This window comes from Canis lupus, chromosome 2, assembly GCF_011100685.1.
Source record: "Canis lupus familiaris isolate Mischka breed German Shepherd chromosome 2, alternate assembly UU_Cfam_GSD_1.0, whole genome shotgun sequence".
NCBI classification, from domain to species: Eukaryota; Metazoa; Chordata; class Mammalia; order Carnivora; family Canidae; genus Canis; species Canis lupus.
Window position 1 is genome coordinate 56,752,319 of NC_049223.1, and position 21,302 is coordinate 56,773,620.

The window sequence follows — 21,302 nt, forward strand, 5'->3', positions numbered from 1 at the left end:
GTTTGAGTTGCCTGTAAGAATCCATGAAGAGCTTTCAAGTGTGCGCTGTGTGTTTAAAGCTCATGAGATAGATCTGAGAGAGGAATATAGATCTGAAGGTGATCAGCGTGTGGTCGCTGAAGCACTGGGCTGCATAGCATTGCCCAGAGTGTGGAGAGAAAGAATAAAATAAGATCCAGCACAGAGCCCAGAGGAATATTGATATTTAAGGGATGGTCCCTTAATCCCTGTTCCTCTACTGAATAAGAATAACATTTAAGCACAGTGGGGAAAAAATATTTTAGAATTGGCTTAGTATATAACTTCAACATGTTAAATTGACTTGGAGGGTTGGTTGGTTGGTTTGTTCTTAAATCTTTCTCCAATCAACAGTTCCTAAACACTTTGGAACTGCTCTTCCTGATACCTAAAACTCTGATCTCTGACCTGGGAGGAGGGTAGACTAGAAGACAGAAAATAATTATGTCTCATTATCTCTGTTTCTAAAGGTGGATGTCAGCAGGGCTGACTGCCTTTCTGTCCTTCTCCACCTATCTTCCAGGCTGTAGAATCCTCGGTTGGGAAAGGAGCAGGGGCCTCAGCAATTTTTCCTGTCCACACTTGCCTTGGTCACCTTCTTAGCTGTAATTTGACTTCCTGCTCTTAAGGAGGAACGTGGAAAGGATTGCCATGATTCTTTTGGCTACATCTTATTCTCTTAGAATTATTTAGAATGCTTTTTCTCTTTGCTCTTTTTAAATATCTCATGTGATTATAAATGTTGCTTGTTTCAGCAAAAATCTCATTTCAATTATTTTCCATTATGAACAAGATGAACTTTTTCACTGAAATAGGCACAGTGTCTCATTGAATTTCAGGTCACTTGCAATTTCTTTTTTCTTAATTCCACAGAGAGAAGAGGACTGAATTCCTAAAAACTGCCCTACTCTCACACACACTCCCCTGGTAGAGCTCCATTTCAATTGAAATCCCCACATGTTAATTCTTGTCAGGAGTGTAGTTAAAGGAAATGTCTTCTGTATGGCCCAGAAATGTGGCTAATGGTTCTGTAACTCTTTATGACCAATTCCTTTAGCAATTCCACTCTCAGAACTCTGTAATAATTTCTACCAAGGTTAAAAAAAAATGGGTTTATACATTTCTTTAATCTACTGGAATGTTCGGTGCCGTTGATTACTTTAATCTATTAGAAAAACATGGCCTCTCTTTCCATCTGTGCCAGTAGCATACCAGTTGCTAGTGTTTCTTCCAGTCAAGGAAACTGTAGCATTTTCCTCTAGCACTTTCCATATGTTCCCTTCATGTAGGTCTGTGTATCTATTTCAGATCTCTTTTGATTCAATTCTATACTTAAATGATGCATTTAATCTCTAAGATAATATTTGCTATGTATACTTTGAATTTTCTTGCTTAATTCGGGGATAGTTATTATTTTTCATTTTTATTTGTTTTGTTTTTTTAATAATAAATTTATTTTTTATTGGTGTTCAATTTGCCAACATTCAGAATAACAGAGTGCTCATCCCGTCAAGTGCCCCCCTCAGTGCCCATCACCCGTTCACCCCCACCCCCTGCCCGCCTCCCCTTCACCACCCCTAGTTCATTTCCCAGAGTTAGGAGTCTTCATGTTCTGTCTCCCTTTCTGATATTACCACACATTTCTCCTCCCTTCCCTTCTATTCCCTTCTATGAATGAGACCATATACTGTTTGTCCTTCTCCGATTGACTTATTTCACTCAGCATAATACCCTCCAGCTCCATCCACGTTGAAGCAAATGGTGGGTATTTGTCGTTTCTAATGGCTGAGTAATATTCCATTGTATACATACACCACGTCTTCTTTATCCATTCATCTTTCTTTTTTTTTTTTTTTTTTTTTTGAATTTTTTTTTTATTTTAATTTATTTTTTTATTGGTGTTCAATTTACTAACATCCATTCATCTTTCGATGGACACCGAGGCTCCTTCCACAGTTTGGCTATTGTGGACATTGCTGCTAGAAACATCGGGGTGCAGGTGTCCCGGTGTTTCATTGCATCTGCATCTTTGGGGTAAATCCCCAGCACTGCAATTGCTGGGTTATAGGACTGGTCTATTTTAAACTCTTTGAGGAACCTCCACACAGTTTTCCAGAGTGGCTGCACCAGTTCACGTTCCCACCAACAGTGTAAGAGGGTTCCCTTTTCTCCGCATCCTCTCCAACATTTGTGGTTTCCTGCCTTGTTAATTTTCCCCATTCTCACTGGTGTGAGGTGGTATCTCATTGTGGTTTTGATTTGTATTCCCTGATGGCAAGTGATGAGGAGCATTTTCTCATGTGTGTGTTGGCCATGTCTATGTCTTCCTCTGTGAGATTTCTCTTCATGTCTTTTTCTCATTTCATGATCGGATTGTTTGTTTCTTTGCTGTTGAGTTTAATAAGTTCTTTATAGATCTTGGAAACTAGCCCTTTATCTGATACATCATTTGCAAATATCTTCTCCCATTCTGTAGGTTGTCTTTAGTTTTGTTGACTGTATCCTTTGCTGTGCAAAAGCTTCTTATCTTGATGAAGTCCCAATAGTTAATTTTTGCTTTACTTTCTTTTGCCTTCGTGGATATATCTTGCAAGAAGTTACTGTGGCCGAGTTCAAAAAGTGTGTTGCCTATGTTCTCCTCTGGAATTTTGATGGAATCTTGTCTCACATTTAGATATTTCATCCATTTTGAGTTGATCTTTGTGTATGGTGTAAGAGTGTTCTAGTTTCATTCTTCTGCAAGTGGATGTCCAATTTTCCCAGCACCACTTATTGAAGAAACTGTCTTTCTTCCAATGGATAGTCTTTCCTCCTTTATCGAATATTAGTTGACCATAAAGTTGAGGGTCCACTTCTGGATTGTCCGTGGTGTTACATTGATCTATGTGTCTGTTTTTGTGCCAGGACCACACTGTCTTGATGACCAGAGCTTTGTAGTACAACCTGAAATCTGGCATTGTGATGCCCCTAGCTATGGTTTTCTTTTTTAAAATTCCCCTGCCTATTCGGAATCTTTTCTGATTCTACACAAATCTTAAAATAATGTGTTCTAACTCTCTGAAGAAAGTCCATGGTATTTTGATAGAGATTGCATTAAACGTGTAAATTGCCCTGGGTAACATTGACATTTTCACAATATTACTTCTGCCGATCCATGAGCATGGAATATTTTTCCATTTCTTTGTGTCTTCCTCAATTTCTTTCAGAAGTGTTCTATAGTATTTGGGGTATAGATCCTTTCCTTCTTTCGTTAGGTTTACTCCTAGGAATCTTATGCTTTTGGGTGCAATTGAAAATGGGATTGACTCCTTAATTTCTCTTTCTTCAGTCTCATTGTTAGTGTATAGAAATGCTACTGACTTCTAGGCATTGATTTTGTATCCTGCCACACTGCCAAATTGCTGTATGAGTTCTAGCAATCTTGGGGTGGAGGCTTTTGGGTTTTCTATGTAGAGTATCATGTCATTGGCGAAGAGGGAGAGTTTGACTTCTTCTTTGCCAATTTGAATGCCTTTAATGTCCTTTTGTTGTCTGATTGCTGAGGCTAGGACTTCCAGTACTATGTTGAATAGCAGTGGTGAGAGTGGACATCCCTGTTTTGTTCCTGATCTTAGGGGAAAGGCTCCCAGTGCTTCCCCACTGAGAATGATATTTGCTGTGGGCTTTTCGTAGTTTTTAAGATGTTTTTTAAGATGTTGAGGAATGTTCCCTCTATCCCTACAGTCTGGAAGAGTTTTGATCAGGAATGGATGCTGCATTTTGTCAAATGCTTTCTCTGCATCTTTGAGAGGATCATATGGTTCTTGTTTTTTCTCTTGCTGATATGATGAATCACATTGATTGTTTTACGAGTGTTGAACCAGCCTTGCATCCCGGGAATAAATCCTACTTGGTCATGGTGAATAGTCTTCTTAATGTATTTTAGTATCCTATTGGCTAGTATCTTGTTGAGATTTTTTGCATCCATGTTCATCAGGGATACTAGTCTATAATTTTCCTTTTTGGTGGGTCTTTGTCTGGTTTTGGAATTAAGGTGATGCTGGCCTCATAGAATGAATTTGGAAGTACCCCATATCTTTCTATCTTTCCAAACAGCTTTAGTAGAATAGGTATGGTTTCTTCTTTAAACGTTTGATAGAATTCCCCTGGGAAGCCATCTGATCCTGAACTTTTATGTCTTGGCATGTTTTTGATGACTGCTTCAATTTCCTCCCTGCTTATTGGCCTGTTCAGGTGTTCGATTTCTTCCTGTTCCAGTTTTGGTAGTTTGTGGCTTTCAAGGAATGGGTCATTTCTTCTAGATTGCCTAATTTATTGGTGTATAGCTGTTCATAATATGTTTTTAAAATCGTTTGTATTTCCTTGGTGTTGGTAGTGATCTCTCCTTTTCATTCATGATTTTATTAATTTGAGTCTTCACTCTCTTCTTTTAATAAGGTTGGCTAATGGTGTATCTATCTTATTAATTCTTTCAAAGAACCAACTCCTGGTTTTGTTGATCTGTTCCACAGTTCTTCTGGTCTCGATTTCGTTCGGTTCTGCTCGAATCTTTATTAACTCTCTTCTTCTGCTGGGTGTAGGATCTATTTGCTGTTTTTTCTCCATCTCCTTTAGGTGCAAGGTTAGCTTTTATATTTGAGTTCTTTCCAGTTTTTGGATGGATGTTTGTATTGTGATTTGTTTCCCCCTCAGGACTGCTTTGGCTCCATCCCAAGGATTTTGAACGGTTGTATCTTCATTCTCATTAGTTTTCATCAAACTTTTTAATTCTTCCTTTATTTCCTGGTTGACCCTTTCATCTTTTAGCAGGATGGTCCTTAACCCCCACGTGTTTGAAGTCCTTCCAAACTTCTTGCTGTGATTTAATTCTAATTTCAAGGCATTATGGCCTGAAAATATGCAGGGGAATATCCCCATCCTTTGGTATCAGTTCAGACCTGATTTGTGACCCAGTATGTGGTCTATTCTGGAGAAAGCTCCATGTGCACTTGAGAAGAAAGTGTATTCCGTTGAGTTTGGATGTAAAGTTCTGTAGATATCTGTGAAATCCATCTGGTCCAGTGTTTCATTTAAAGCTCTCGTTTCTTTGGAGATGTTTGCTTAGAATACCTGTTGATTGTAGAAAGCGCTAGATTGAAGTCACCAAGTATAAATATATTATAATCTAAGTATGTCTTAACTTTGTTTATTAATTGATATATTTGGCAGCTCCCACATTCGGGGCATATACATTGAGGATTGTTAAGTCCTCTTGTTGGATAGATCCTTTAAGTATGAGATAGTGTCCCTCTTCATCTCTCACTACAGTCTTCGGGGTAAATTTTAGTTTATCTGATATAAGGATGGCTACCCCTGCTTTCTTTTGAGGACCATTTGAATGGTAAATGGTTCTCCAACCTTTTTTTTTTTTAGGTTGTAGGTGTTCTTCTGTCTAAAATGAGTCTCTTGTAGACAGCAAATAGATGGGTCCTGCTTTTTTATCCAGTCTGACACCCTGCACCTTTTGATGGGGTCATTAAGCCCGTTCACGTTCAGAGTTACTATTGAAAGATATGAGTTTAGGTCACCATGATACCTATTCAGTCCCTGTTTATGTGGATTGTTCCATTGGACTTCCTCTTAAAGAGGAATTTTAAGAGTCCCCCTTAAAATTTCTTGCAGAGCTGGTTTGGAGGTCACATATTCTTTCAGTTTCTGCCTTTCTTGGAAGCTCTTTATCTCTCCTTCTATTCTGAATGAGAGCCTTGCTGGATAAAGTATTCTTGGCTGCAGGTTCTTCTCATTTAGGACCCTGAATATATCCTGCCAGCCCTTTCTGGCCTGCCAGGTCTCTGTGGAGAGGTCTGCTATTAATCTAATCTTTCTCCCCATAAAATTTAGAGATTTCTTGTCTCTTGCTACTTTAATGATCTTCTCTTTATCTTTGGAATTTGCAACCTTCACTATTAAATGCGGAGGATTTGAGCGGTTTTTATTGATTTTGGTGCCGGGGATCTATTTCCTGGGTCTGAATGCCTGTTTCCCTTCCCATGTTAGGAAAGTTTTCAGGTATGATTTGTTCAAATACATATTCTGGACCTCTGTCCCTTTCAGTGCCCTCAGGAACCCCAATTAAACGTAGATTTTTCTTCCTCCAGACTGTCATTTATTTCCCTTAATCTATCCTCATGATTTTTTAATTGTTTGTCTCTTTTTTTCTGCCATCACCTGCCATCAGGGAAATACAAATCAAAACCACAATGAGATCCCACCTCACACCAGGGAGAATGGGGAAAATTAACAAGGCAGGAAACCTCATATGTTGGAGAGGATGCGGAGAAAGGGGAACCCTCTTGCACTGTTGGTGAGAATGTGAACTGGTGCAGCCACTTTGGAAAACTGTGTGGAGGTTCCTCAAAGAGTTAAAAATAGATCTGCCCTACGACCCAGGAATTGCACTGCTGGGGATTTACCCCAAAGATCCAGATGCAATGAAATGTGGGGACACCCGCACCCCAATGCTTCTAGCAGCAATGTCCACAATAGCCACACTGTGGAAGGAGCCTCAGCATCCAGTGAAAGATGAATGCATAAAGAAAATGTGGTTTATGTATACAATGGAATATTACTCAGCCTTTAGAAACAACAAATACCCACCATTTGCTTCGACGTGGATGGAATTGGAGGGCATTATGCTGAGTGAAATAAGTCAATTGGAGGAGGACAAACATTATATGGTCTCATTCATTTGAGGAATATAAAACATAGTGAAAGGGAATAAAAGGGATAGGAGAAAAAATAAGTGGGAGATATCAGAAAGGGAGACAGAACATGAAAGACTCCTAACTCTGGGAAAAGAACTAGGGGTGGTGGAAGGGGAGGCGGACGGGGGATGGGGGTGACTGAGTGGCAGGCACTGAGGTGGGCACTTGGCAGGATGAGCACTCAGTGTTATTCTGTATGTTGGCAAATTGAACACCAATAAAAAATAAATTTATTTAAAAAAAAAACAAACGACAAATACCCACCACTTGCTTCGACGTGGATGGAACTGGAGGGTATTGTGCTTAGTGAAGTAAGTCAGTCAGAGAAGAACAAACGTTATATGGTCTCATTTATTTGGGGAATATAAAAAATAGTAAAAGAGAATAAAGGGGAAAGGAGAACAATGAGTGGGGAAATATCAGAAAGGGAGACAGAACATGAGAGACTCCTAACTCTGGGCAACGAACAAGGGGTGATGGAAGGGGAGGTGGGCGGGGGGAGGAGGTGACTGAGTGATGGGCAGTAAGGGGGGCACTTGGTGGGATGATCACTGGGTGTTATGCTATATGTTAGCAAATCAAACTCCAATAAAAAAAGAAAACTAACAGCTATTTGTGGCATTACAGTTTCACAAATTCTAAACAGATTATGTGAAATTTGACAAATGTATCACTATGGAAAATGTCAGGAAGTTGTCAGAAGATTAGAGGGAATTCCTTTCTAGGTGTATCTGTAGTTCATGAATTAGAGAGAAAGAAGATAAAACCAAAACCAAAACCAAACCAAAGCAAAACAAAACAAAAACCACAGCAAACCAAATTAATATGTTAATTACATAGTTTATTTCTTTTTAATAAAAGAAATAAATATTGGAATTTATCTGCAAAATTTGAATATTTACATCATAATATATTGTATTCAAAATTATTAAAGAATGGTTATTTAAAACCTGATACCTGATACACTGATCAATGTTGAAAAAAGAGGAATATATTGACTGAATATGAATATGTTACAGTCAAGTATGTTATTTACTTGGAGTTCACAACCTTGTCATGAAAATGACATGTCGGGCAGCCCTGGTGGCGCAGCGGTTTAGCGCCGCCTGCAGCCCGGGGTGTGATCCTGGAGACCCGGGATCGAGTCCAACGTCGGCGTCCTGTGTGGAGCCTGCTTCTCCCTCTGCCTGTGTCTCTGCCTCTCTCTCACTCTCTCTGAATGAATAAATAAATAAATCTTTTTAAAAAAAAAGAAAAAAAAAGAAAATGACATGTCATTTTCAATGTCATGAAAATGAGTGGATCCTTGAGGGAACTTTAAGAAGATGGTGAAATAGGAAGCACCCAGAATCTTGCTCCCTACCTGGGCATCGTTTGCATTGGGAGAATCTGTCTGATGGAATCAGTTTAGAACTTTAGAGTCTAATGAAGGCATGTAACTCCCAGAGGAAGGCTGAGATGATAAATTACTGTTAATTTTGGTGATTTTACATCTTAGCACAGTAGCAGTCCCCCATCCCATGACCCCCAAGTGAGGAACTACATATTTAATTTTAAATTTAATATTTATCACTTTAAATTTAAATGCATATATCCACATGTGGCTAATGGCTATCATATCAGACAATACACATCTAAGTAATCTAATTAGTAATCTAGTAAAAAAAACAGTAGGTCACATCCAAATATATTTGCTAGATTATTGACATAGAATTTAACTACAAAAAAGATCACCTTTTGGGGGGGATATATTTTGATGAACTCTGAAAAATATATAGTCATGCAACCACCACTGCAATCAAGATATAAAATATATCCATTGTAAAATGTTTTCTCATGACACTTTTATGGTCATTCACTTCTCACTATTAGCCTCTAAAACTTTTGATTAGATTTCTACCCTTATAGTTCAGTGTTTCTCTGAATTATAGAAATAGAATCATAGAGTATATAGATATTGCATTTGGCTTCTTTCACTTAGCATAATATTTCTAAGATTCAATCATTTTTAAAAATTGTTTTATTTATTCATGAGAGACAGAGACAGAGAGAGAGAGAGAGGCAGAGACACAGGCAGAGGGAGAAGCAGGCCCAATGCAGGGGGCCCGATGTGGGACTCGATCCCAGGACTCCAGGATCATGCCCCGGGCTGAAGGCAGGGGCTAAATTGCTGAGCCACACATGGATCCCCTCAATCTTTTTTTTATATCTAATTCATTGCATTATATACGTATGCTGTAATTTGTTAAACTATTTACAAGATGCTAGATTTTGGGATCATTTCTAGTTTTGGGTATTAACATAAAATGTATTTTATAGGTAAAATCAGTTTACTTGAAGGATCAAAATAATTTCATCAGACATCCATCTGAAGCCTCAACTTATTAATCTGACAAAATATTATGCTTGTTACTTGTAAATATAACTCACTATCAGGTGTCAGAGTGTAAGATGGTTTACATTAATGTCTGAAATTGCCTCTTTGCTAATTGGAAGCAAGGTAGTGTCTTGGGCTTGTATAAACCAGTTTGGGATTTTTCAGTGTTGCCCCAGGACAGTGAACTGATGATGATCCTGTTAAATAGTTCATCAATTATTCTAAGTCATTTATGATACTCCTCTGGGATACTTTTACTTCAGCTTTTATTTAAAGTGGATTACAGTGGTGTCTTTTATTGCCAGTCATTAGTACTTTTGGACCTTTGATCCCCAAAGATTAGGTTTTCTTTTCCTTTGTTTTATTTCAGTAGAACCTCTGGGTCTGTAGTAACTAGAAAGTGATAAAACTGCAGCATTTCATAAGTGTACAGGGGCCAATATGGAATTTCTCTTGGAACAGCTGCTTAGTCTTTCATCAGATGATGCCCCGAGTCTTTTTCAGTTGCCGTATTTCATTTTATTTTAAAGCATAACTACTCATTTTGAGGTTTTGAATGACAGCAATTATAACAACAAGCTTTCACAAAATGCAACTTATCTGGAATAGAAGATGGATGTCCATTAAAATTATTAATACTTGAGTTCTGAACTTCAAAGTGAGTATGAATCTGAGGGAATTTGGAAATTCTTTACAGAAGGACTGTATATACATGGTCCTTCCCACAAAAATCATTCATAGTAAGTATCCAGCTCAGAAAATAAAATATAATGATAAAAGACTAAAATCATAATTAATTATGTCAACATACATCTCTGCTATGCACACTTAAGGGAACACTCGATACAATAGGTTCAAGGAGGTAAGGCAACTATAATTTTAACTTGACTACAAGATCAGAAGTTTTATCAAAGGCACAAGTCCAATTCAGGGAGTTGAATTTGAGTTCTCAATTTTTAAGGTCTATAAGTGTTTTTAATGGTACAGTCATTTGTTGGCTGTGTATTAACAGATATTGTAATCTGTTTTATTCATATACAGTTGCATTTAAATTTCATTTTTCTCTGATTCTCTGTGTGAATTAAGTATTGCCCTTGGTTAAGTGATATGGAAAAAATGCTGAGCAACTGTTCTCTCAAATGGAATAACATAGTTCTAGAACAGTCTGATAGATCCACGTGGTAACCAGAATTGTATGAGTAACTCCTAGAGCATACTTTTTCAAGTCAGAAATAGAGCAAAGTTGGGAGTTTTAAGAAGAACATAAATATACATTTTTATTAAAAAAAAGTTTGTGACCACTCAGCTAAAGACTGCGTCTTCAATTGCCATTAATAAAATTTAAGCTATTCCCTAAAATCTTTCAGAAAACCACATTAAGCATGGAGCATCTTAGTTTTGTTCTTCTCCCAACAAAAAAATTAAGAAACAGATAGCAATATTAATAAGACAAAAGCAAAAGAATAAAAATAACAGAGTGCTTTAATAATTTATTTCCTTTAAAAGTTTGCAGATAATGGATATAATGAAATAGACTAGAATGCTTCACATAAAATGGAATAGTATAACATGGAAATAAATAGAATTTTTATACTTAAAAAGGACAGACAGTAATGTAATGTTTGGGAGGAAACATTTTACTCTACTATTCAGATTCTTTTTGCTGTTTTAAGAATTAAATTGACATGAGACATTAACGGGAAAATATCAAATTAATAGCATATATATGGGAAGGGAGCTTTGTAAGATTATGAGAATTATGGGCAGTCAGGCATTTGAGGCTACCATTTTGAGCTACAAAGGATGTAGGGGTCTGGGACTTCAAAGACAAGGAAGAGGAAGGAAAGGAAAATGAAAAAGAGTAAGTGTTTGGGAAACAAACAAAAACAAAGTTTTGCTGGGCCACACAGAAAGAATGAACATAAAGAAGAATTTTAAGAACCAGACTTTGCTAAGGTCCTCCCTCTCGACCACATTTTAGATCTTGCCAATTCACATTAGCATACAAACAACCATAATTATTTGTGGTAATATCTCCCTTTTTGAAGCAAGTCTTTTATCTAAATTCTTTTAGACATTCGAGGAGGTAAAAAGGAAAACATTCTGAATCCTCCATTTCTTAAAAATAATCAGCTTAAATTAATCGTCATGTCAAAGAGACACATTTTGGGATGGCAGATTTTACTTTCCTACAATAATTTCTGAAGTAATCAATAGTTTTACAAAAATATTAGGGAATATTAAAAAGCAGTGACCCAAATTTTGTAGATACATTAGGAATACACCTCAAAAAGGTTAATTGAAAAAATACAGAATATTTTTATTAAAATACGTTGTTTGTTTTTGTCATGTTTTCCTTTGTTGTATTTATTATATTTCCTAAAAGACAACCAACCGTTTGAATGCCATAGCATAGCCAGTCAAGAAAGTTGATAATAATTGTGTATTCTTAGTACAGAAAAAGATTCACTTTATCTAATTAATGGAAGTCAATCCTGCTTAGTCATTGACTATCATAGGAATTATATATAACTCTAAATCCTGGTTTTGAAAATCACTCGGATACAATTTCTAAAACACAGAACAACTTTAAACTACACTAAAAATGATTCGTATTCTTTTATTTAAATTATGCATGTAGAGTTGAGTCGACTCAGGAAGAATGGGTAAAAATGCATATTAGCCAAAGAAAATATTCAAGTTCAAGAGAAAAAAATTGTGAGAAATATTACAATAAAGAGAACAAATGGATAGGAAAGAATTTAGAATTATCTTTAGCATGTAATTATGTATCATTGTAAATTTCAGATGGAAAAATAATTTACAAATAGATAAATTAGAGAATATATGTCCTTTTCCACTTTAGGTAAATATATAAATATTTAGGTTAATATATATATTTAGTTAAAATATGTAATTAGTATATATATTCATTTAGGGTTCTTTTAGATTTTATTTTATTCATGAGAGACACAGAGAGAGAGAGAGGGGGGCAGAGACACAGGCAGAGGGAGAAGCAGACTCCATGCAGGGAGCCCGATGTGGGACTCTATCCTGGGACCCCAGGATCACACTCTGGGCCCAAGGTGGCGCTAAACCGCTGAGGCACCCAGGCTGCACCTATTCATTTAGTTTATATGTATTTAGGTTAATTTCTATATATTCAATTTATATACATTTAGGCTTATTTATATATATTTAGGTTTTATATAGTTATATATATGTTAATGTGTGTGTATATATAGGTTAATTTACATTACGCTACAGTATATTATATTCATGTATATGTTTGACTTTGTCCTCTTTTCTTATGTATATTTGATAAGGCTTATGAAAGAGAGATGAAAAACCATTCAACAGAAATAGAGTTTATTCTCATAAGACTGACAGATGACCCACAATTGCAAGTTGTGATTTTTGTGTTTTTATTTCTTAATTACACATTGAGCCTGATGAGGAACTTAACCATTATCCTCCTCACTCTGCTGGATCCTCACCTCAAGATGCCAATGTATTTCTTTCTCCATAATTTCTCATTTTTAGAAATCATATTCACAATGGTATGTATTCCCAGATACTTGAAAACCATAGTGACTAAAGAAAAAAACATTTCATATAATAACTGTGTGACTCAATTATTTTTTATTCTTTTACTGGGAGTTGCAGAGTTTTACCTTCTGGCTGCTATGTCCTATGACCGCTATGTTGCCATCTGTAAACCCTTGCATTACCCAATCATTATGAACAGCAGAGTGTGCTATTGGCTTGTACTTTCTTCCTGGCTGACTGGATTCCTAATTATCTTTACCCCTTTGCTCATGGGACTCAAGCTGGATTTCTCTGCTTCCAAAGCGATTGATCACTTTATGTGTGAAACTTCCCCCATCCTGCAGATATCCTGCACAGACACACATGTCCTAGAATTGATGTCTTTCATCTTCGCTGTGGTGACACTTGTGGTCACATTGGTGTTAGTGGTTCTCTCCTACACTTGCATCATGAAGACCATTATGAAATTCCCTTCTGCACAGCAAAGGACCAAAGCTTTTTCCGCCTGTACTTCCCATATGATTGTTGTCTCCATGACATATGGGAGCTGCATCTTTATGTATATTAAGCCATCTGCCAAAGAAAGGGTGACTGTATCCAAAGATGTAGCTTTGCTGTATACCTCAATTGCCCCTTTACTAAATCCCTTCATTTATACCCTAAGGAATCAGCAGGTGAAAGAAATCTTTTGGGATATGTTACAAAAAAGGTTGTGTTTTTCAAAAAAACTGTTGTAATAATTGCTACAAATCACAACATTGCCATAAAAACAAAAAATCTTTCATTCCTTTCTTTTTTAAAAAAGATTTTATTTATTTGAGATAGAGAGCGGGAACAGAGTGGGGGCCAGAGGGAGAGGGAGAAGCAGGCTCCCTGCTGAGCAAGGAGTCCCATGCTGGGCTTGATCCCAGGACTCTGGGATCATGACCTGGGCCAAAGGCAGACACTCAACGAACTGAGCCACCAGGCGCCCTTATTCATTTCTTCTGATCATGTTTTTCTATTTCATTACTTATCTCATATAGGACATTCTCTTGAAGAATCCTTCAGCTCAATCTCACCCTCACATTTTATTCTTCCTAATGAAAACACCCTGCTGGATCCCTGGGTGGCGCAGCAGTTTAGCGCCTGCCTTTGGCCCAGGGCGCGATCCTGGAGACCCGGGATCGAATCCCACGTAGGGCTCCCGGTGCATGGAGCCTGCTTCTCCCTCTGCCTATATCTCTGCCTCTCTCTCTATCTCTGTGTGACTATCATAAATAAATTAAAAAAAAAAAAAAAGAAAACACCCTGCTACAATAACTAACTCTCTCAAGTCGGTAATGCAAGCTTTAAATAGCATTTTTTAAATATAAATTTATTTTTATTGGTGTTCAATTTAAATAGCATTTTATTGTATATTAGCTACTAGAAACCATGACTTTAAATAAAATATGCCTTTTATAAGTATAATTTGCTATATGTAATTTGTTAATTGATTAAACATATATTGTGTATCTCTCTTATTTCAGATGTTGCAAGGCTCTCAATCCTTATGCTCGAGAAGCTTGTCCCTAAGTAAGGAGACAAACACCTAACTCTAAGATTGATATATAGTGTATAATTAGTGTTGCCATAAAGGGATATTAAAATATGATAGGGCATACCGTATAGCTTCTAAGTAATTTTGGAGTCCTGGGAGGACTTTTAGAAGAAGGTAATAATTGTATTGAGGCTAAAAATATACATAAGGAAAGAAGACTGAGTTATAAATGTATGCAAATAGCACAGAGGTGTTAGATAATGACATACATTTGGATAATTCATATATCTAATGTTTTAAAAAGGATTTTCGAGATATTCAGCCTGAATCCACTAAAGGTTTTCTTACAAATACAAAATGGAATACTGCACAGAATATATAAAATTTTTGTGCCTCAGATTTTCCATATATAAAGTAGGAGAAAAATTCTTTTAAAGTTCTTATTTTATTTATTTTAGAGAAAGTGTGTGGCAGCTTCATGAAATTAGGTTAGTATGACTAAAATAAAAATTTTCCCAAACCTTGTTATTGTCCTTAGTAGCAATTTCGTTCTCAACTGTCTTCTTTTGATTCGAGTCCCAAAACAGAGGCAATTTCTGAATACTGCATATCCATCATATTTTTTATATTCCTTTAACCTGCTTTTATCTTGCATTCTCATCCAAAATACATTAACCCCAGCATCTTACAATCAAGATGTGTTAGCTTAAGTTTCCAGGATCTATAAAGAACTTCTTAAACTCAACACCAAAGAAACAATCCAATCATGAAATGGGCAAAAAGACATGAACAGAAATCTCACAGAGGAAGACATAGACATGGCCAACAAGCACATGAGAAAATGCTCTGCATCACTTGTCATCAGGGAAATACAACTCAAAACTACAACGAGATACCACCTCACACCAGTGAAAATGGGGAAAATTAACAAGGCAGGAAACCACAAACGTTGGAGAGGATGCGGAGAAAGGGGAACCCTCTTGCACTGTTGGTGGGAATGTGAACTGGTGCAGCCACTCTGGAAAACTGTGTGGAGGTTCCTCAAAGAGTTTAAAATAGATCTGCCCTACAACCCAGCAGTTGCACTGTTGGGGATTTACCCCAAAGATACAGATGCAATGAAACGCCGGGACACCTGCACCCCGATGTTTAGAGCAGCAATGTCCACAATAGCCATACTGTGGAAGGAGCCTCAGTGTCCATCAAAAGATGAATGGATAAAGAAGATGTGGTTTATGTATACAATGGAATATTACTCAGCCATTAGAAACGACAAATACTCACCATTCGCTTCGACGTGAATGGAACTAGAGGGTATTATGCTGAGTGAAATAGGTCAATCGGAAAAGGACAAACATTATATGGTCTCATTCATTTGGGGAATATAAAAAATAGTGAAAGGGAAGAAATGGGAAAGGAGAAAAAATAAGTGGGAAATATCAGAAAGCGAGACAGAACATGAAAGTCTCCTAACTCTGGGAAACAAACTAAGGGTGGTGGAAGGGGACGTGGGCCGGGGGTGGGGGTGACTGGGTGATGGGCACTGAGGTGGGCACTTGACGGGATGAGCACTGAGTGTTATTCTATATGTTGACAAATTGAAGACCAATAAAAAATAAATTTATAAAAAAAAGATATGTTAGCTTAAAGATTTTATCAGGACAGAAACCTAATTTCATTTCTTATTTTTTAAAGCCATACCTCCAATTTAGATTATATTAGATTTGGAGAACATTTTTTGCATCACATTTAAAATTAATATATTTATTTTTTTTAATATTTAGAAGGAGTGGTAAAAAAAGATTTCAGTCTCATTGTTTATTTTGTGATGTTTCTAGCCTGCATGAGAAGCGCAATTGCTTCTTTTGTAGTTTTTCAGATTGCAAGAACTATAATCATTCTTGCATAATCTCCCACTGATCTCAAGAGGATTAACTGATGAAACAATTTTTAAAAAAAGGAAAGATTTTCCTGGAGATCATTGTACAAATATGTTAAAAATATGTGAATTATTTATTAAGTGAGGAAACTCTAAAATCTATAAACTCAAGTTTAAAACCAAGACAAAATCTTCTTTTTAAAGCAGCTATATATTGTAAGCCAGAAGGAGTTTTTGGAGGTTACAGCTTACATAACCATGACAAGTATACATTCCACACGGGAAATATGAAATCCCCCAACCCATATTGTGAAAGACTTTAAGGGGATTATTGCTAAAAGTTTGAATCCTGATTCAATAAGGGGCTTATATTATATTTACCTATATTAAACCTCTCAAGGCATCCTCTAGAGTGGCAGTTTTAGGGACTTAATTAGTTTCAGGATTTGAAAACCAAGACATGTCATCATTGACAAAGGAAATAATTAAATGTGTGACATACCATGGAAGGGTCAAACTCATGAGATCTTGATTGAAAGGAGATGAGTTTAGGAGTCTAATCTTTGCAGCTGTTATCTGTCTACATCCGATCTGTAGGAAATTTGGCTGATTCTACAGAAAATTTTATTTCAATTCATTTTACCTTCTTTATTTCTACTGCTAAGTACCTAAAACAAATACTACTGTTGTAACAAATAAACTTTAAAATCATCGCAATGCTACATATTAGATATTTAAAGATATTTCAATGAAGTAAAAATGTATGTACAGAATGTACTATTATATAACTTGGTCACTTTTCACAAATTTAACATACCCACATAAGTAGCCCTCAGATAAAGAAACAGAATGTTACCAATACGACAGAATCCTCCCTTTTTTCTCTTCTGGTCATTATCCCTCTCAAGGCTTAGCACCTGTTCTTTCTTTCAAGGAATCAGTTCATGTTTTGAAAAGATTTAATACAATGGAAAACTATTTCCTGAAAATTTAAAGTCAAACATGCAGCATGGATGGCAGAGATTTTGTTTGCAGGATGGGATGTGCCTACCCTACTCTATCCAATCATTCAGAAATTGACTTTGAAGGTTCTTCCAACTTCAACAGGTATCTACAGTCAGCCAGCAGATGGAGGAAGGGAGAGTGGTGTCACATGGGAGGTTTTTATTGGTAAGCCTGGAGGTCATTTTCATAATCTCCATTCATAAGAATCCAATTATAGAGCACACCAAAATGCAAAATGTCCAGGATGTCCAGTCTCAATGTGTGTCCAGCAGGAAACATTTGTGATTAGACTCAGTGTCTTCTCCAGCTGTTAACATTCAAATCCAGTCTACCATTGCCTTCCACCTGGTCTAACTAGTAGCCTGTTATAACCTTCTGAAGAATCTTCGCTTCCTTCCCTCACCCAATCTATTTTATGTAGAGAAGATAAAAGTATGTTCTCTAAAATTTAACTCATTTTTGCTACTTCTTTGCTAAAATTATGTCCTAAAACCTAATTGAATTGCAGAAAATGAGTAGCCGGTAAGAATCCTTGCCACAGCTCCTCACTGCTCATCTTCATCCTCTTTCACTCTTTTCTTATTTGCTGTTACCAGTTGTAACGCTGACGCTCTTTCCATTCCTCAAGTTCTCTTTCACTTCTGTCCTTACCTTTGCTCCTACTCTACCTCCAAATTCCAGGCCTCTAATTAAATGTATTCTCCACAAAGAGTCATTCTCAAAAAAAAGACGATATGTGAGGAGAACTTTCCCTTCTTTATAGACTTTATCTCAGTCTTTTGTTCTTTATGACACCATTAATGTTAATTTCTACATGTCTTTCTGCTCTCTCTCACCGTCTCTTTTATCCTTCTGTTCTATATAACTCTTAGATAACTCTAAGTCATTTCAGGGCAGAAAGTTGTCTGCTATATTTTTTCATCCCCGTATACTTAGGATCTGGGGTCTCTGGGGTATCCTTCAAACTAGAGACTGAATGTGTTGAAGAATTTAAAAATTTATTTTTTTATATGAGATCAATTGGTGGTTATTCTGAAGTTTTGAGTGTGATGAAATAAGAAATAGACAATGTCATTAAGTAAATTGTAGCATAATAAGCGAAATCCTGGGAAATGAGCATGGAAGAAATTTGGAGAAGAGAGGAATAATGAGCTATTTTTTAAAAATATTCAATTCGAGGTGTCATCTCTATAAAAACCTTCTGGTGTAGTTCCTTCCAATTTTTAAATAAAATAAGCAGCTCTGAAAACTAATAATTCAAACTCATGCAATTCTGGAAACATTTGAAAATAACTTTAATACAAAATATTTTAAAATGAGGAAAATATCTGTTAAAAAAACAATGTTATCAAGCCATGAAAAGACATGGGGGATTTTAAATGCATATTACTAAGTGAAAGAAGCCAATCTGAAACGTACATACCATATGATTGTAACTCTATGGTATATTAAATAGCAAAATTATGGAAATAGAAAAAGATCAGTAGTTGCCATGGGCTGGGAAAAGGGGTTAGGGATGAGTAGATATAGACAGGATTTGGGGGGCAATGAAAATTCTCTATATGATAACATAATGATGGGTATGTGTCATACATTTGTCCAAACCCAAAGACTCTACGTGGGAGTGAACTGTACTGTAAACTATGGACTCTGGGTGATTATGATGAGTCAGTTAAAGTTCATCAGTTGTAACACATGTATCACTCTGACGGGGGCTGTTGATATTGGAGGAGGCTCCAATATCACTTGTGGGTGAAAGGTTATGGAAAATCCCTGGACTTTCAAGTTTGCTGTGAACCTAAATCTGCTCTAAAGTAGTATTAGTAATAATAGTAAAAGTCTTAACTTAAAAAAAGAAAGAAAAATGAGAGAAAAATGTAAGTTTTATATCACAAAAGAAGGGTCACTACCAATTGAATAAAATGAACTTCAATTCCTCTTTAGTTCCTTGTCTTATCTTAAAGAAACCAATACAAATTACCCCCAAAACTGCTCTTTGTGACTCTAAGGAATTGTGTGTGTACCAAATTACATCATTATTGTGTTGTTATTCCTCTTTCTCAGAATATTAATTCAGTAAATTTATGATTCTGTTTTTATTAAAGGTATACATCTTCAAAGTTCAAAAAGTCAAGAATCTAAGAATCCTATTAATGGAAATTAGTAGTCCCTTGCTCCAGCCCTCATCCACCCCAACTTCTTTTCTCCACAGCCCTCAGCTGTTAACAGTTTTGCTTCCTCTATTATATACATTACTACTTCTTAATATGTTGAGTTAGAAATGACTTACTGGCCTAAATATGAAAGATAAGCATTTGAAATTCTTATAGTTCCCATCCCTCCTATACACATCTTTTTTAGCTTTTTTATGATTTTGAAAATAATTGTTATTGTAGTTATCAGTTGGATTTTTATGCTAATTTACATTATCTTGACAGTGGAAATTTTCTTCCATCTGAGCCACATGTTGGCCTGTACTCTCTTTTTTTAAACAATGTTCTGTTTCCACTGGGTTTCATTTCTCATTAAAATAAATGCATAGCAGATGGTAACTACACTTATTGTTGCAAGCATTTAGTAATGCATCTAAGTGTCACATTACTATGTTGGGCACCTAAAACTAATATAATATTGTATGTCAACTATACCTCAATTGTTAAAAATTGCATAATGTAAAAATTCAATATTTTTTGTTCAGGTAACCTCCCAAAGGGCAGCTATGCCCTCAGTAGACTCAAATACACTTGCATAAATTGCATAATGTAAAAATTCAATATTTTTTGTTCAGGTAACCTCCCAAAGGGCAGCTATGCCCTCAGTAGACTCAAATACACTTGGCAAACTCTCCCTTTTTTGTTCTCTTTTTTCTCAGCTCTAACAGTTTCTGATTTTTTTTCCTTCCAGCCTTATTGGAATTCATTGCTTTCAAGGCCTGATGCACAACTTACCTTGTATTGATTGAAATGCTTGTTTCCAATATGGCAACATGGAGATTCATTTTACCTTTCTCCTATTCCCAAGTGTGGATAGTTTGAGGATATTTAAGTTTCTTCACATTGCAGTGCTCTTTTTAAAGAAAACAATCCCCAAATTATGAATGCACATGTATAAACATAGAATCAGGAACAAACATGAGATTTATTTAGGATGAAGACAATGATAACCAGTCACACATTTAATTAAGCTATTAAAATCATAAAGTCCAGAAAATAAAATTTGCATTAACTATGTGATATAATTCTCTAATACTCTCTTTCCTTAAAAATTTTAATTGTATTTTTGATGATGTTGCCATAGGTTTTTTTAGTAGACCATTTTGAAGTGTACAGTTTAGTGGTGTTTAGTCCATCCACACTGTTCTACAACCACCACTCATATTAAGTTCCAAACATTGCTCACTCAAAGGAAAACTCTACCCGTTTAGCAGTCATTTCCCATCTCTTCTTTCCTGAGACCCTGACAAATACCAATCTGTTTTCTATCCCTGTGGATTTACCAATTTTGGAAATTTCATGTAAGTGAAATCATACCATGTGTGACCTCTTATGTTTGGCTTCTTTCGCTTAGGATCGTGATATCAGGGTTCATCCATATTGAAGCATGTATTAATACTTCATTGGTTGGGTAATATTCCATTATGAATATATACCACATTTTCTGTATCCATCCGTCAATGGACATTTGAGTTGTCCCACTTTATTTTTTGGCTATTGCAAATAATGATGTTATAAACAATATTATACAAGCATTTGCAAACCTCCTTTCAGTTATTTGGGTCAATATCTAGAAATGGTGTTATCGAATCATGGCAATTTTATGTTTAACTTTTTTTTTTAATGGATCTCTGGAACTTTCCACAGTGGCTAAGTCATTTTACATTCCCCCTGAGAATGTACTGGGTTTCCAATTTCTCTATAGCCACATCTGCCATAATTGAAGTGTAATTCATTATGGTTTTAATATGCATTTTTATGATAACTAATGATGTGTAACATCATTGCATGTCCTAGTTGGCCATTTGGAGAAATGTCTGTTCAAACCCTTTGCACATTTTAAAATTGGGTTATTGGTGATTGTTTTCATGTTTTTGTTGTGGCTGATTTGTAACAGTCTTTATATAGTCTGGATACTAGAATCTTATCAGATATGTGATTTGAAAATATTTTTTCCAGATTTACTCTGTAGTCATTGTAACCTATTTGAAAATTA

The 21,302-nt window shown here is 36.1% G+C and overlaps 1 protein-coding gene across 1 annotated transcript; it reads left to right on the forward strand.

Annotated features, from left to right (window-relative positions):
• Window positions 1-12,479: 12,479 nt before the first annotated feature.
• Window positions 12,480-13,424, forward strand: OR6C6J (olfactory receptor family 6 subfamily C member 6J). The gene has a single exon (NM_001389170.1). The coding sequence runs from the start codon at window positions 12,480-12,482 to the stop codon at window positions 13,422-13,424; it is 945 nt and encodes a 314-aa protein (NP_001376099.1).
• Window positions 13,425-21,302: the final 7,878 nt, after the last annotated feature.